The 16,820-nt window shown below is 43.1% G+C and overlaps 1 protein-coding gene across 1 annotated transcript; it reads right to left on the minus strand.

Annotated features, from left to right (window-relative positions):
* Positions 1–3,005: 3,005 nt before the first annotated feature.
* On the minus strand, positions 3,006–16,606 carry LOC125415940 (uncharacterized). Its single transcript, XM_048458538.3, has 4 exons — positions 16,506–16,606; positions 11,190–11,316; positions 10,428–10,523; positions 3,006–3,768 (listed from the first exon to the last, which is right to left on the minus strand). The coding sequence occupies exons 1-4, from the start codon at positions 16,509–16,511 to the stop codon at positions 3,212–3,214; spliced, it is 786 nt and encodes a 261-aa protein (XP_048314495.1). The 5' UTR covers positions 16,512–16,606; the 3' UTR covers positions 3,006–3,211.
* Between the last annotated feature and the right edge of the window lie 214 nt (positions 16,607–16,820).

Below are 16,820 nucleotides of genomic sequence, written 5' to 3' on the forward strand. Positions count from 1 at the left end.
TGATGACATCTTAGATATTTTTAGAAACAGAACCTTCCCACACAGCAGCCTTTCTTTGTTACTAACTAGATGGAAATTAAAGCCAGGAGCATAGATTCTATTTATCATGTAATCGAGAGGCTTATCTATGTCTCTGGGTTTTCTCTAATCTGCATGCAATGTTTACATGTTCATAAACTGTTTTTAGCAAAACTCAATGCCAGAAGGTATGTGCTGTGTTGTAACTCTCTACCCACCAAGTTCATTTGACTGCTACACTCCTTTCCTCTTTATCGATGTGGATAACAAGGACCAAAGCTGCCGTGACGGCTGTGGATGTAGGAGGGAGGGAAGAGAGGGTGGAGAAGCCACTGTTCATCCTTCCTCTTCTGTACAATGGCAAAGCCATGTGGAAGATACAAGGTGAGTCTGGCCTCATCTCATGTCTGCAAAGCCATTCCTGTCTTTTCCCTGAAGTTACACTGATGCAGAGCCCCTCAGTCCTCAGCATCTGAGCCCTTCTGGGATTCCTCTCACCTGCTCCCTCAAGATGACACTTTATGACAGCCAGTGTCATGTGCTGTAATCACTGCTAAAACAGGTCAAGTTTTGACATGTCCAAAATAAAAACATTTAGAATATTTATTTCAGGAGAATTTAATACACAGATATTGCCTGTTTTACTCAAATCTCCACACTCCTTCACCTATTACTTCTAACCCTTAAAATCACGTTCCTCTCCGAAATTGGTGGGCTTTTTCTCTGTTATTTCTTCATTCCTTTTAGGGCTCCCTCAAAGTGTATGGGTGTTGGAGAGTTGACTGGAACCCGTAAGCCTTACAGGTTGACTATTTCACTCAGGAGCCTTCAATTGCCAATAGCTCCTCCAGTCAGGGTGAGACACAGTGAGACCTTTATGCCTCCATGCTTATTGTATGGCAGGGTTTAAACCATGTAAGTGCTGTCCAGGTAGTCATAGCCACATGGTGTTCATGCATGCAACGGTACTGACATTTCTAGCAATGTTCCACTGTCCTAGAAATCTTTCAACATTTCTACTGTTTCAGAGCAGACATCTACTATACCTGGCTCCGACGTTCTTTCCACTTCTTCTCCCGCAGGAATCCCCGACTTTTGGCTTTAGAAGTGTGTAAGGGACCTCTTCCACAGTGTGTGACACAAGCATCACTTTTAGATTAGGCCCCTCCCAGGCTAATGTTCTCTACACTTTGACCGAATTGTGTCCTAGTGTTATTCTCCACTTCCACACAATTATTAATTTTTTGGTGAGGGTTGAGAGGTGCCTGACGGCGGGTATAAAGTGGAGAACTTGGGTTCATTACTATCCACACATTAGAATAACAGCATTACATTCTCCAAAGGATTTATCACCTACTCAGGCACTAGTTTATCACCAAATTAACATCACATCAGTTACAGTTTGTGGAAGGAACTTTGAATCCAGAATACGACTGGTTACTCTCATAACTTTCTTCCATTATTGCTCAATGGACACACTTGTCTTTTTTATCTGAAGCAAAGCAGCTGCACCTAAGACCTCATTACCTCAGCTGATAACTGAGCCTCTGCAGCTGATGCTGCTGACTTGCTGGGGAGGAATTAGAGCAGCAGAGTGTTCATGTACTTTTAACTAAGTCTCTAGCCTTTATTTGCCAACAGGATTCTGGACCCAGACACTGGGTGAACACCTGCTAGCTCAGAGAGGCAGAGCTTCTTACACACCAAGGGGAGATGTTACAGGAGCTTGGATGACTCCACTGGGAAAAACAACAGTAACTATGGCACAGCCCAGATCTCAGATTCCAGGTAACCAATGGACAAAGCTAGGACATGGTAAAGGTTTTATGGAGCATTTATGGTTACAGAAGGTAGAGACTCATTAATAAAGGGAAGTTTCAAACACACTGCTGAACAAACTGTTGGGGGTTACAGCAAAGAGAAGTCTCTGCTGTTCTCTGATGACATTCTTAGCATCCGTGCTGTTTGTAAGTTAGGCATTCATATTAGCGTTGCAAATAATTAATGGATTCATTTAGGTTGGATAAGATATGAATTGTTGACAAAGATTTTACGACACTTCTCACATTCATGGAGTTTATAGTCAGAATGAATCATCTGATGTGTTTCAAGGGTTGAAGAGGTATTTATTTCCAGTGAAAACACTGACAATCTCCTCTTGGCATTTTCTTTCTTTTTTATTGCTTTATAAATAGTAAGAGAAGGCAGGGTACCCTGACTTGTGGGAAGTCCAAGGCCCTCCTCCCCTCCATCCAGTCCTAGGATGGTGTGAATCCAAATAGACTAGGATCCCAAAAAGCCAGTACATGCAGTAGAATCAAATCCCAATAGAACCTTCATCCGGCGATGGATGGAGATAGAAACAGAGATCCACATTGGAGCAATGGACTAAGCTCCCAAGGTCCAGATGAAGAGCAGAAGGAGAGAGAACATGAGCAAGGAAGTCAGGACCACGAGAGACGCGTCCACCCACTGAAACGGTGTGACTGATCTAATGGGAGCTCACCAAGGCCAGCTGGACTGGGACTGGAAGAGGTAAACTTTTAAAGACATTTGTAGGATTCTCTCCCGTATGAACATAAAGATTAACACACTTCGATGAATTGTCTTCAGAGTGAATTTTTGTTTGTTTTTTATGTCACTAAGGTCTGAAGAACAGGAAAAAACTATCACTCTCTTCACACCGTTAGGGTTTCTCTCTAGTCTGAACTCTCCTGTGGTTGCTAAGAGATGCATGATAAGGAAAGGCTTTGCCACATTCTTCACACTTGGATGGGGTTTCTCTCTAGTGGGAATTCGTTAATGTGACAGAAGATCTTTATAACGGGAATAGTGTTCGCCACATTCTACACACTTATAGGGAATGCCTTCATAATGGATTTTTGGATGTCGTCTAAGGAATAAAGATGAGATAACAGCTGCCACAGATTTCACACAGATTGTGTGGATGTGAGCCAAGGCAGTGAGATAATGTAGGAACTGGAGGAATTGTCTTCAGAGTGAATTCTTTTATGTCTCTGAAGGGATGAAGAGGAGCAAAAACCTCTGCCACACTCTTCACACTTGTAGGGTTTCTCTCCTGTATGAACTGTCTTGTGTCTCAGAAGGGATGAGCGATAAGGAAAGGGTTTCTGACGTACTTCACATTTGTACAATTTCTTTCTAGAATGAACTTGTTAACGTTTCTGCAGCCCTACAGAATAGTTAAATGCTCACCACATTCATCACACTTGTAGGGTTTCTCTCTAGAATGAATTATTTGATGTCTCTTCAGTGCTCCCTTACAGGAAAATGATTTGCCACACTCGTCACACTTGTAGGGGCTGTCTTTGGAGTGAATTGCTTGATGTTCTCTAAAGTATGGAAATGAGGAAAAGCATTTGCCACACACTTCACACCTGTAGGGTTTCTCTCCAGAATGAGTCTTTTGATGTTGCTTCAGCATTGAAGGATAGTAAAATGATCTGCCACAGTCTCCACACTTGTAGGGTTTCTCATCAGTATGATTTTTCTGGTGTATAGAAAGTGATGAGCGAGTATTGAAGGCCTTGTGACATTCTTCACACGTGTAGGGTTTTTCTCCAGTGTGAAGTCTCTGGTGTATGGAAAGAGTTCTATGAGAACTAAGGCCCTTACCACACTCTTCACACTTGTAGCGTTTCTCCCTTCTATGAATTCTCTGGTGTTGAATATGTAATGAGTTACAAACAGTGGCCTTGTTGTAAATGTTATAATCATTGGGTGTTGTTCCTGTTGAGCAAAAGTTGAGATATGAACAAAAGCAAAGAAATGTTCTTCATATTCCCACACTTACATTTTTAAAAGGAAACACTCAGACATTTTGAAGCATCAATGAGAAAGTATATATTTCAAAACATATAGGCACTGAGCATAAATGACAAAGTATTGGAGGGAGAAATAATGTATCCTTCCGCTAAAATCAGGGCACAACCAAATGGAACAGACATAATGGCATAGTGTTCAAAGCTAAATAGCTAAGTGTGCGGTAAGGGCATTTTACTAACAGAAACAAACCCATTAAAGAACAGAGACGTTCTGTGGCTGGACACCCATTTAAACTATAAAGTAGTCAAGCCTGGAAAAGAGAAAGTTAAATAGGATTGTGTGAGTGTGAGATTATAAACAACTACCGAGTCCTAAATAGAGAGAGAGAATGAACATGGCATAGAAACAAGAAACTTGTGTTTTCCAGTGAAGTAGAAATTCAAAGCAGAGCTCATATATATTTTTAATCTTATACTATCCTGATATACTTTATCAATATGCTTTTTCCATCTACCAGTGTACACAGGGAATGCATAACAAATGCTTATAGGTTATACACACCTCCAAATAATACCAAAGAAGAACAAATTTCAAAGTGAAGAAAAGAAATCTGAACCCACAAAGTTTAGAAAGCTTACTGGGGAATCATTAAACACATTCTCCCAGGTACAGACAGTTTAAGTCATTGACTATGCATGCATCCACTAAAGGCATGAATTTTATATCCTTATTACTTAGTGTATGATAAAGAAAAAAGTTAGAATATATCTTCTTCAAAGACAAAGAACTCTGGTGGGGTGACTTTCCTCAAGGTGAGTGTAGGCGACCTGAAAGAAACTCACGTGCCAAGTTAGTTTCATACCTAGGTGTTTTGAAATGTGAGCAATTTTTCAGATGTGCAGAAAACAGTATGGAATCTGTTAGTGAATTACCCAAAGTGACTCAGTTTCCCCTGAGTTTTACACACCTGTTCCCCCAACTAAATCCTGCTGAGAAAATGTTATCAGGCAGCTTCCCTGGCAGCTGTGGAAGATCCACTGTTTTACGCCACAAAACAAATTGTTTGACTCAACGGAACTAAAAGTTTTCCATTCAAATTGGTTGTGGTCCCCCCCACTCCACCCCCATGTCTAGTATGATGAAATTGTGGCTTTAAAAACCCAATTAAACTAGTGTTAGAGAGTGCTGGGGCAACCAATGTATTTCTGACATAAACCCAACCTTGTCCTTCTTGTCCTCCAATGGGGCAGGTTCAGGTATTTTTTTTTTCCTGAGACAGGGTTTTTCTGTAGATTTGGTGCCTGTCCTAAAACTCTCTCTGTAGACTAGACTGGTCTCAAACTCACAACAATCTAATTGTCTCAGCCTCCTGAGTGCTGGGATTAATGATGTGTGCCACCACCGCACTAGCAGTGTGGGTATTTTTGTCTGGTCCAGATTCTGGTAAAACACCTGACAGCGACTCCTTCCCTAGGGTCTCTTTTAAGAGTAAAGATGTTAACTGAAGAAGTAATGACAAAATCTTCAGTAAATCCACGTCTTTTGTCATCTCTGTGGATGCTGAGGGTGAGCACAGTCCCCTCCATCTATGCGGTCACAGCTATCCTTCTGTGCCTTACTCTTTGCCGCTTTCCCTGCCCTTCCTTGTGGAACAGAGAGTCAGCCACTCTCAAGGCTACTTGAAGCTGTGGGTTCTGCTGTCTTCCCGCCTGTGCTCCGTGAGTGGTGCCAACATCCTCTCTGAGGCTGCATTCGTTCCAGTACTAAGGGAACTCATTAGACTGGAACTCTTTCTCTAGACCAGGCTGGCCTCAAACTCACAGCGATCCACCTGTCCTGTCCCTGCCTCCTGAGTGCTGGGCTTAAAGGTGTGCATCACCTCTGCCCAGCAAGTGTGAAATTTTTTAAACAAAGATGAATTACTTTCGTTTATCAAGTCCTAATCTGATGAAAATTACTAATTTTTTGCAAACTGTTACAACGAAGGTAATGAAGAGAGAACAGTTAAGTGAGGAGACCTAATGAGTGATGAAATACACGTAGTGTTCCTAAAGTTGTCTTCCTATTCATGCTAAATACAGATGTATACATTCAGGCCATATACAAATCTAATTCAACAGACACAATATTAGAGGGAGAATAAAATTTCTACCTTCCATTCCAAGAAAGTCAAGCCTTGCTGTGGAAAATTATTTTAAGGTGTGTTATATTTGTTTGTAGTGGTATTTCATTTGTATTTCAATAAATAAAGCTTGCTGGATGATCAGAAAAGTAAAACAGCCACACTGGCCAGCCTTACAGACCAGGCAGCAGTGACACACACCTTTAATCCCAGTAGCCACACTACATTGCCGTAGAAACCAGGCAGTAGTGGTGTATGCCCTTAATCCCAGAACTAGAGAGGATGATAAAACATGAGCCAGCTCTCAGTCTCAGTCTGAGATATCTGGACGCTGGATCGCCATTGCAGACTGACATAGATCTATGTGCCAGTGGTTGGCTGTTTTGTTTTTCAGACCTTCATGGTGAACCCTAATTTCTGTCTTTGAGTTTTTATTGATCGTGCTTCATTTGTTTATGTGCTGGATCATTTGTTTAACAATGTAAAGATGTGTTGCTTTTGTTTGTCCTGTATTTGTTTAACTCTGTGAACCTGTGACTCTTTGCCTGTCTAAAACACCTGATGGGCTAATAAAGCTCTGAACAGCCAATAGCGAGGCAGGAAAAAGAATAGGCGAGGCTGGCAGGCAGAGAGAATAAATAGGAGAAGAAATCTGGGGAGAAGAAGGTGAGCGAGAACAAGGACGTCAGGGACCAGTCATCCAGCTACCCAGCCAGACAGGGAGTAAGACCTACAGAAGTGAGACAGATAGAAGCCCAAAGACAAAAGGTAGATGATAATTTAAGAAAAGCTGGTTTGATGAGCCAAGTTCACACCCCGCCCATCAGCGAGTAAGAATAAGGAAGGCTCTGTGTGAAATTTATTCGGGAGCTGGGTGGCGGCCCCCAAGAGAGTAAGGGACAAAAGAGTAAGAGCGAAAAGCAACAAACAGCACTTTGGTGTTCCAACATAGCGTCAGGAAAAAAGAAAACCCAACAACAAAGCCCAAAGCAGATAACTGAAACAAAAGAGGGCTCAGATGTGTTGAGAAACTGGCTAATTGGGCCAGAAGTGGTGACGCACACCTTTAATCCCCGTACTCAGGAGCAGAAAGATCTTTGTGGGTTCAAGGCCAGCCTGGTCTACATAGCCAGGGCCGCACAGAGAAACCCTGTTTTGAAAAGAGCAAAGACAACAAAAGGAAAACAGAGAAAACTGGTTATTGAAATCGAAGGCTTGCACGATTGAGTAAGAAGAGTTAAATCTACACTATGCTTGCGCGGCAGGACATGACCACGACAGGTGAGCACACTTATCCGAGGATGGGGCACAGCCCTGCTGGAATTAGTGGCACAGGAGAAGGGTGCATGGGGAATAGGGCTCGTCAGTGCCTGCAGCTCCTGTCCTGTGGCCTGTGGGCCAGACCAGAAAATCCTGTTCCTTATCTGAAGGGAAGATGAGTCGCTCCTCAGGCCCCACAGCACAGGAGGGAGATTCCCTCATGCTGAGGAGGATCTTAGATTCTGCACCACACTCCAAATGTGCCAGACAATGGAGACCCTCATTGCAATTATCCTGAACTGATAGCTGAGGCTCCCGGTGGAACCTTTCACCTTGACTGCTACCCAACTATTACACACTACTTGAAACAGACATGCCCGGTCCCCTGGCTTTGAATTTTCTCTTCTGAAGGAACCTTACCCCAGAGCTGAGATGGCCATGCCTGATTCTGTAAGGAGTCCTCAGCAAAGCGGTATATAATATATGACAGGGTCAGTCAACACAGCAGGCTGAACTCTGGGCACTGATGTAAACTAGGTTGCATGTGCCACCTGTGGACCCACCACATCAGGTGACGAGAGCAACACAGCCTGAGGAGGAGGCGAGTGGACTGTGAAAGCTCACCCAGAGCAGCCATCCTGAGTTACCTGCCAGAGACATCTGGACCAGCTCCTCTGCTGTGGAACATGGTTTTGTACAATATAAATATGTATTACTCTCATTGTTAATAAAAGCTAACTGGTTGCTGGTTAGGCAGAATTTTCTGGACATAAAGAATGCTTGGAAGAAGAAGGGCAGAGGGAGAGGAGTAGCCAGGATATTAAGAGAGAAAGAAGACAAATGTACCGTGTTGAAAGAAGGTACACCATATGGCAGAGGGTACATAAGGAATATGGGTTAATTTAAAATGTAAGAACTAGCTAAAAACAAGTCTAAGTTATTGGCTGAGCATATAATATTATAATTACATTATTATAATTAATTTTATAATTTTATTATTATAATTAATTAAGTATCTGTTTTGGTTATTTTGGATTAGCTACCGGGACAGGAAACCTCCACCTACAGATGGTAACCCAATGTGGCACACCTATATCTACATAAGAACTGCCAAAGCTGAAAAAATATTTTAAATACAGAAAAACAGAGCCAAACACTGCTTCCCAGTGTGATGTTGCTCATTCCGGATGCAGTACATGCATCTCCTGGCAGCTGCCTGTGAACTTGAACCAACAGTCCTGCCAGCACGCTGCTTGTTGGGTTTGGGGTTCTGTTCATACAAACAGAAAACATTACTGCTGCTCAATACAGGCAGATCCAGACTGCAAACACCGCTTAGTGGGTTTCAAAGTGTTTAAAAATGTACAGAGCCTGGGAAGAGAAAAGAGGACATAGACAGCCATACATACATACATACATACACACACAAACACATACATACATACACACATACATACATATGTACACACACAAACACATACATACATATGTACACACACATACATACATACATGCATACATGCATATAGTTTAAAAATAATTAAGTGTAAGTCCTTAAAAAGGGAGTAAGCAGTACAAAACCAAAAAACAATGTAAAGAGGAAGACACACAGTGTCTGGATTCTGTATGCTATTGTGTTGTCTCTGGATTTTCTGGCTGCTAATGCAGGAGCAACAGCTGCTAAAACACATTGGAAGATGAAAACTGCTGGATTAAGTCAACCCATACATTTTTAAAAGGTTGACTATAAAAAAGAAGTCAAAAAATATGTTACATTGGGAGAGAGGTTATGCTTTCCTTTCCACAGGAAATCAGAGGCTTTGGATTCACTCCAGGTTGATATGGATCAGGTTTGATCAAGGAAGACCCCTGATGATCTTGGCTACAAACATAAAAAAAATTAACCTAGAAAAGCTACAAAACATATGATGCATTTTTTTACATGCTCAAATAAAAAACATCATCTTTGGCTAATATGAAACAATCCTTCTGTACACTGTAAAGATGTCTTGCTCTCATTGTTAATAAAAAGTTGATTGGCCACTGGCTAGACAGGATTACTGAGGCAGAGAGAATGCTAGGAGGAAGAAGGACAGAGTCAGAGGAGCAACCAGGACACAGAAAAGCAAGAGATAAATATGCCATATGGAAAAAAGGTATAAAAAAATGTAACTAAGATATACTTGGAGGACATTTGACAGTCAACAGGAGACCTTGAGAAAAAGGTACCACACGCTCTCCTTGTCCCACTAGACTCATGGTAATATTAGCCAAAATACTTTTTATAGGTCTACTGCCACAGCGGTTACCTTGACTGAACCTGAAGCAAAACATTTCACTACTTTGATGTAACTGAGAACATCAGGTTTATACATAAATCTAACAAGCTGTGACTGAGAATATATCCAAATAACAGATCTAACGTGATAAATATATTAACTTGAAAAAAAACAATACAAACCCCCAAAAGACATGGAGACTTACAACTCACAAAAAGGCCTAAATCTAAACTGCCATGAAAGAGAAGCACACATTCATTATACCCAAAACTGGTCTGATGGGCATCCCTGAATCAACAATGTAAGACCTCATCCAGTCCTAATCTTCCTAGGTCTAACAGACAGGACCTGCTGAATCAACTGGTGGTAAAAGTGTTGGGAAAAAACCAGCCCCAATTAAATTAGTGTACCGAGTGCCTCAATACAACCCCTTTAAACAATACGTTAATGCTTTGACTCTTCCCTAAGACCAGTGGGACTCCGGTTTGTCTGAGTTTTATCCAGCTGCTGACCAACCCCAAATTGTTCTAATCAACAGAACTGACACTGTTCAGCCTGTCACTGCCTGCCCCTCTGTGATGTGGGTTGGCCTTTATAATCCCAATCATGTTCACTTCAGTGTAGACATCTTTCTGGCGTGAGTCTGCAAGTAAATGACTCTCAGTCTGACCGACATTGGCTTCTCCTTCCCCGAGTCTTACATGGCAATGGGAACTCAACAAAAAGGAAAACCTTGGAAGTCACTGTAAATTGAAGCACAGCTTGCTGTTGGGAAAACACAGAGGTTAAGAGACTTAAACCCCCATAAACCCCTGAGACACATGCTTTGACAACAAAGACCTGAAGGAGAGACCTAAAGAATGATTCCCATGGTATCATGTGTCAAGGCACATGGGAAAGCCTATCTTTCTGTTGGATCTTTGGGTCTCAACTCTGCCCCTGAATCTGTAATTCCGACACACCTGGATGCACGCTGGCTGCTGTTTGTCTCTTCCCATCTGAAGGCTCTGGTCTTTGCTCCAGAAATGTCACCAGGTGCGGCTTAGAGACAGCAAGACCTGTTTGTAGAAAATGGAACAAGATTGAGTGTTCCTCTGGGTGGAATTGACATGTCCCTTACAATACCTGGCATATGAGGAAAGATATTATGTAATAAATGATTGCAGAATTTTAGTTCCTTAAATGTTTTTAACAGGTTCATCATTACAATATGTAAAAAAATCACAACATTCATGTTCTATGTTTCATTTAATGGGAAAAAATTAATTCTGAATTGTGAAACTTTAATTAACAAGTGTACTCAATGTCTCAGGTTATTGAATTTCTAGCAGTTTCGCTAGAGTGAAGAAAACAGACATCCAATACAGAAAGGTTAAATGAAAAAAGGAGAAAAGCAGTAAAATGATTGTTTTTAAATCATCTGTTTGTATTTTTATGTGCATTAGTGCTTGGCCTGCATGTATATCTGTTTGAGTGTGTCAGATCTTAAAATTACAGACAGTGGATGCTGAGATTGAATCCCAGTCCTCTAGAAGAGCAGTCAGTGCTCTTAACCACTGGCTCATCTCTTGGCCCTGAAATTATTCTTAATACAGCAATCTCCCAAATACTTGAGAAAACAAAGGATATGATTCCTGCTGTTGAAATGCTCCCAACAGATACCGTACAGATGGAGGAAGCTACAAGTTGATGGTGAAATAAGTCACTACAGATGAGATGCTCACCCAGGAATTCAAGGTTGCTGTAGTTCTCCAACATCACATCCCTGTACAGACTCCACTGAGCAGGCTCCAGACATTCCCTCTCTTCTGGAGAGAACTCAATGGCCACATCCCAGAAGGACAGCATTTCCTGAAATAAAGATCAGTGAATGATACCACGCTTTAATTAAAGCCATTAATAATATAAATATCGAGATGCATTGAGCTAGCTGGGGTCATTTGAGGGAACCAGAACATAATGCAGAAAACGCCTCTCTAAGACATTTCTGTAGGAAAGCCTAGAGGATATCTTCTTAATTAGCTGTATATGGGACAGCACAGCCCACTATGGGTGGTGCCCACCATGAGCAGGCAGTCCTTTATGGTACAGGGGAGCAGACTGGGCAAGTCAGTAAGCAGTGTTCTGTGGTCTCTGCTCCAGTACTTGCCTCAAGTTCCTGTCTTGACTTCTCTCAGCGATGGACTGTGACCTGAAGTTAGAGTCTAAAATAAACCTTTTCTTCTCCCAGCTGTCCTTCATCATGGTCTTTATCATGGGTGTCAGGCTGGCTGGCCCCCAGCATCTCCCTCTGTCTCTGCCTCCTACATTCCTTCTCGTACTTGCTCTGTCTGCCCTGAAGTCGCACCTGTATCTCCTGCCTAGCTATTGGCCATTTAACTTTTTATCAGACGATTAGGTAGACAAGGTGAACATAAGCACCACAGCTTTACAGTGTTAAACAATCCATAAACAAATGGAAAATCTCTTTACAAAGTAAAACTAATATTCCCAAACAAGGGCGTCCCCAAGTGTTGGCTTCCTGATGTCACTAGACAATGGAAAAAAACCACCACTCCTCCAACTTCCGTGCCTATGATTCTTTATGTTGAACATAGCTGTGTCTAATATGAGTTACAGTTCATTGCATTAAACATAGTAATGACATCAGGTCATTTATCTTGGCCTGAAATCACTTCTAGTTTCACCAGTGTTGTCACAATTGACAAGAGGGTATTTTTCTCCGAACAATTACTAAATTAAAATATACACATGTCATTTTCCACTCTACCTTCTAATTACAACTTCTCTCCTGTCCCCCAACTCTCCATCTCAAATATGAAGTGCATTCTTCTCAAATTATTGTTACCTACACACAGTACAAAACTGCATATAACTATATTTAACTTTATAATTATGAATGGCCTATTCTGTTCACTGTCGCCTGTGTGTATGTTTTGGGGACTGACCACGTGTTACCGGATGAACAGTGAGTGGACTCATCCCCGTGGAAGACTAATTCTCCCTCCATTAGCAGTTATCAGGTGCCTATATCTCTGTGTGGAGAGCACATTGCCCACTGTAGTGGATCTTGTGCCATTGTCAGGGCTTGTTCAAGCAGTCATATTGTTGAGGTATCATGGGAGCAGCTTCCCTTCCCTTTCTAGAAGGCACAACCTCACACCTTCCTGAACACCCAACTCTCATAATCAATCTCTTCCCTCTAAAGAGATATTCCCTAAGCCATATGTGCAGGAATTGCGGAGTGGTGCATCTACTGGGTCAGGGCAGCGCACGACAATAGTTCTCGTCACTTTGTAAGTTTTATTTTTCTGTAATGCTCTCTGCGTTGCAGCGAGGAAGGCCCTTGAAGAGAAGAGACAGCTACACTGACCTAAATGTAGATCTAAGGATGAGTGTTCGGAATGCAGCTAGGGATGATGGTGCTTTAGTGGCATTAGTACGCTCTCCTGTACGATTTAAGACCTAAAGCATTACGTCAGTCCTCCTGTTCCCTGTAAGTTCCATTGACAACTGCGGGAATGCCCAGATGTGGGAGGGACTGGAGCACCTGTAGGGATATGAGGCCACACTGCTCGTAGTTGTGTTTCAGATATAACAGCTAAGCAGGACTATTTATTGCTTCTCTCCCTTGGAGCTCACAAAGCACCTTCCAGCACTAAGAAAAGTCACTCTTAGGCAGGAGACCTTCAGGTCAGGCCCAGCTCCAGTTTCCTGAGTCTTGTGTCTGAAAGGCATGGTGTTTTCAGCATTGGGAGGGGGCAGTGGCCTATCATCACAAGACTTTAGGGACAACGAAACATATCTGCCATAAAGAATGACTACATAGCCGGGCAGTGATAGCGCACACCTTTAACCCAGCACTTGGGAGGAGGAGGCAGGCAGACCCCAGAGAGTTCAAGTACAGCCTGGTCTACAAAGTGAGTTCCAAGATAGCCTGAACTGCTACACAGAGAAACCCTGTATTACAAATAAATGAATAAATAAATAAATAAAGGCAGGCTACATAGAAAATTATCTTTAACTAAAGAGCAGAGATGAAATTCAGTGAGGGGCAAGCAGATCTTCAAGAAACAGAATGAGGCAATCTGGTAATTAAAACACGCAGTATTTCTCAGGGAAAAGAAGCTTTGGAAGCTTCTTTGTAGCGACTGTAGAAGGTTACCACTTCTACAAGTGAAAAAAATCGACCTCACGCTTTTCTAACCAAGGCAGTGGTTCTCAACATGTGGTACAGGACCTCTTTGGAAACCTTAATCTCCAAAAATATTTGCATTACAATAAACAACCTTAGCAAAATTACAGTTCTGAAGCAGCAAGGGAAATGATTTTATGGTTGGGGGTCACCACAATAGGAGGAACTGTATTGAAGGGTCACAGCATTAGGGAAGGTAAGACTGCAGAACTATGGTGTTATGGAAAAGAGGAAAAAATTGCCGGGAGGTGGTTGTACGCGCCTTTAATCTGAGCACTCGGGAGGCAGAGGCAGGTGGATCCAGGTAGAAAGCTGTGAGTTCAAGGCCAGCCTGGTCTACAAGAGCTAGTTCCAGGACAGGCTCCCAAACTACAGAGAAACCCTGTCTCAAAAAATCAAAAAAAGAAGAAGGAGGAGGAGGAGGAGGAAGAGGAAGAGAAGAGAAAGAGGAAGACCCCCCATGTTCACATACTATGTTAAAATCTGCTGAAACTTAACTGAGCCATAGAAAGAAAAAGCCCCCAGGCTCAGCTAATGACTCTGCGAAATTTAGCTGGGCCATAGAAGGAAAGTCGTCCCCCCCCCACTCCCACCCCTGGCCCAGCCAATGCTAAAACAGGATATCTATGGGTTACAGACTCACTGACTAGGCTGAGGAGAGGGAGTACCCCACCCCCAAGGCATTCTGTCAACTTGCTGCAGGGTTCTCTATCTAGCTTTGTGGTTTTTCCGGGGAAATTCGAGAATAGACATGGGGCCATTCCCGGGGTGAGCTAAGCCCGCCAATTTGAGAACCAATGAAATGCTTGTTGCTATGCAGCCTCTTATGTAACTCTTAGATCCCTACAAATACATAATGTGCCTTCAGCCCGGCATGCTCAGTATCTTGGTTGCTGTAGCATCCATAGGCGTCTGTGTATCCAATAAACTGCCTCTTGCTCTTGCATCCAGTGGACTGGTTCTTGGACAGAGGGCTCCAAGTGAGACCCCCTGACAGCTGGGGTCTTTGAAACTTCATGAATAAACTTTGGATCATCTTTCTCAGTTTCTGTATGTTCATCTACTCAAACACTGAAAATCAAGCTTCAGAAATGTACCCTACATAATGTTTACATACATTCAGCATTAGAGGAAATAGTACTGTCAGCACAGACTGCCTTCTTACCACACTGTTGAAGATAATCTATTGTTTTGTAAATCCCCAAGGCTCAGCTTCCTGCTGTCCATGGCTGCATTTCCAACTTCTGTGAGTTACAACACTATGCATGGTCACTCAATGTGGCCAAGTGGTACTTATCTGTCTCTGCCTGAAATAATTTCCAGTTTCAGCCATATTATCACAACTGACCAGACTGGTTTGTTTTTCTGAAGAATTGCAAAATTAAAATATAATTACATCAGTCTCCCCCTCCTCATTCCAACTCCTCTCTTGTTCATCTCAAATGTATGAGATCTTTTATTATTATTATTATTATATTATTATTATTATTATTATTTGTGTGTGTGTGTGTGTGTGTGTGTGTGTGTGTGTAGACAGGAAGTGACATGGCTGGGCAGAGAGAATGTAAGGCAGCAGGAAACTGAAGCTCAGCCGATTCAGTCTGAGAATTTCAGGGAGTTCTTTGATAGTGGCAGCTCCTTTACTTCTCTGATCTTTCAGCATTTACCCGATATCAGACTTTGGACGTTTATTATTAAGTCCAATTAGAATGTCACTACAGCTCTCTGTCACAGACTCGGGTAGAATAGGCTGACGTGGAATTTGTTGTGAAGCAGGGGAGAACCAGAGGGCCCTGCCTCCCCCTCACAAATGCAGAGATGACAGGGATGTGCCTCAGAGGAGACTGACGTTTCTTTTCTATCACAGGTCTGGTTACTAAAATCACAGAATACACATAGGTCCGGGAGTTCTCCTCACCTGCTGACTGGACACAAAAGCCTGGCGCTGTAACACAAGGCCATGAGAGCTTTTCACCTGCTCCTAGGGACCCTGCTTCTGGACCAGCTCAACAAGCTCAAGACCACATCAAGACGTTGACACAACCATTGCGGGCCAAGCAGACATCCTGTCGTTTTCACAGTTAGTCGGCCTACATTAGGGATGGGGGACCTTTCAAGGCTTTAAGAAAACGAGATGAGGCCTGGAGTCAGCCTCTCCATTTCCTTCTTCCGGCAGAGGGTCCTCTGTGTGGGGGCTGTATGTGTGTTCTCTTACCCCTAACCAAAACTTTTCTGTAGCAGCTGATTCTGGAAGATCTATCTGCTGTGTTCCAGAATTTTCCACATGCTACCTGTTGGGCCTCAGATTTTTCTTCTCTTAATTCTTTAACTGGAGACAAAATGAACGCAATCAAGACCTCAAGACCACTACACTAGGCCAGTTACAGAGCACAGGAGCAGTCAGACTCCGCGTGTACTCTTCAGATACTGAGTAATCTCACAGCATCCATAGGAGAATGGGTCAGAAGTGAAGCAGGCTTCCCCACCAAAGCTGCTCAGTGAGCTCCCAGCTCCCCCTCAGGAGCAGGCAGTCAGCTGACCATCCTTAGCTTGCAACCCTGGACCTTGCACTATCAACTACTCTGCGTTCCCAGGCTGCTCTCCTGTCCCAGAAGCCCAAGGTAGACTGGGGCTACACGTGGCGCCCTAAGGAAACCATCACTCAGGGCACAGTTCCTGTAGCCCTCACCCCAACCCTGACCTGCAACCTCAGGCGTCCCAGCCAGTTGAGCACAGCACCTCCAAGGCAGCTTCTCCGGCCCTCCCACCCAGCCCAGGTCCGCTCCCTCTAAGACGGCCCCGCACCCCGCACAGTGCCTCAGGCAGCTCTGCAGCCTGGACCAACCTCCATGTCACAGACACAACAGAAATGCACCGCAGGCGGGGCTCTCGCTCATCTTTGAGGAAGACGCACACGTGGAAACCAAAGCTGGAATGGGATATCCTGGGCGGCTTCTTGTGACGTCACAGTCTCAGGGATTCCATTTCCCAGAAATCTTCGCGAAGAAATCCCAGGAACCCAGGTTTGGCGATTTCTCCCGTTGGAATTTTGCCCATCCTGGGTAATAGTATCTCACCTTTCAAATGAAGTTGCACTTCCACAACATAAACACGTTCGTACAAGTTTTAGGCTCTGTACAAAGGAACAGGACTGCCCATT

Source organism: Myodes glareolus, chromosome 15 (genome assembly GCF_982192425.1).
Source record: "Myodes glareolus chromosome 15, mMyoGla1.1, whole genome shotgun sequence".
Classification (NCBI taxonomy): domain Eukaryota; kingdom Metazoa; phylum Chordata; class Mammalia; order Rodentia; family Cricetidae; genus Myodes; species Myodes glareolus.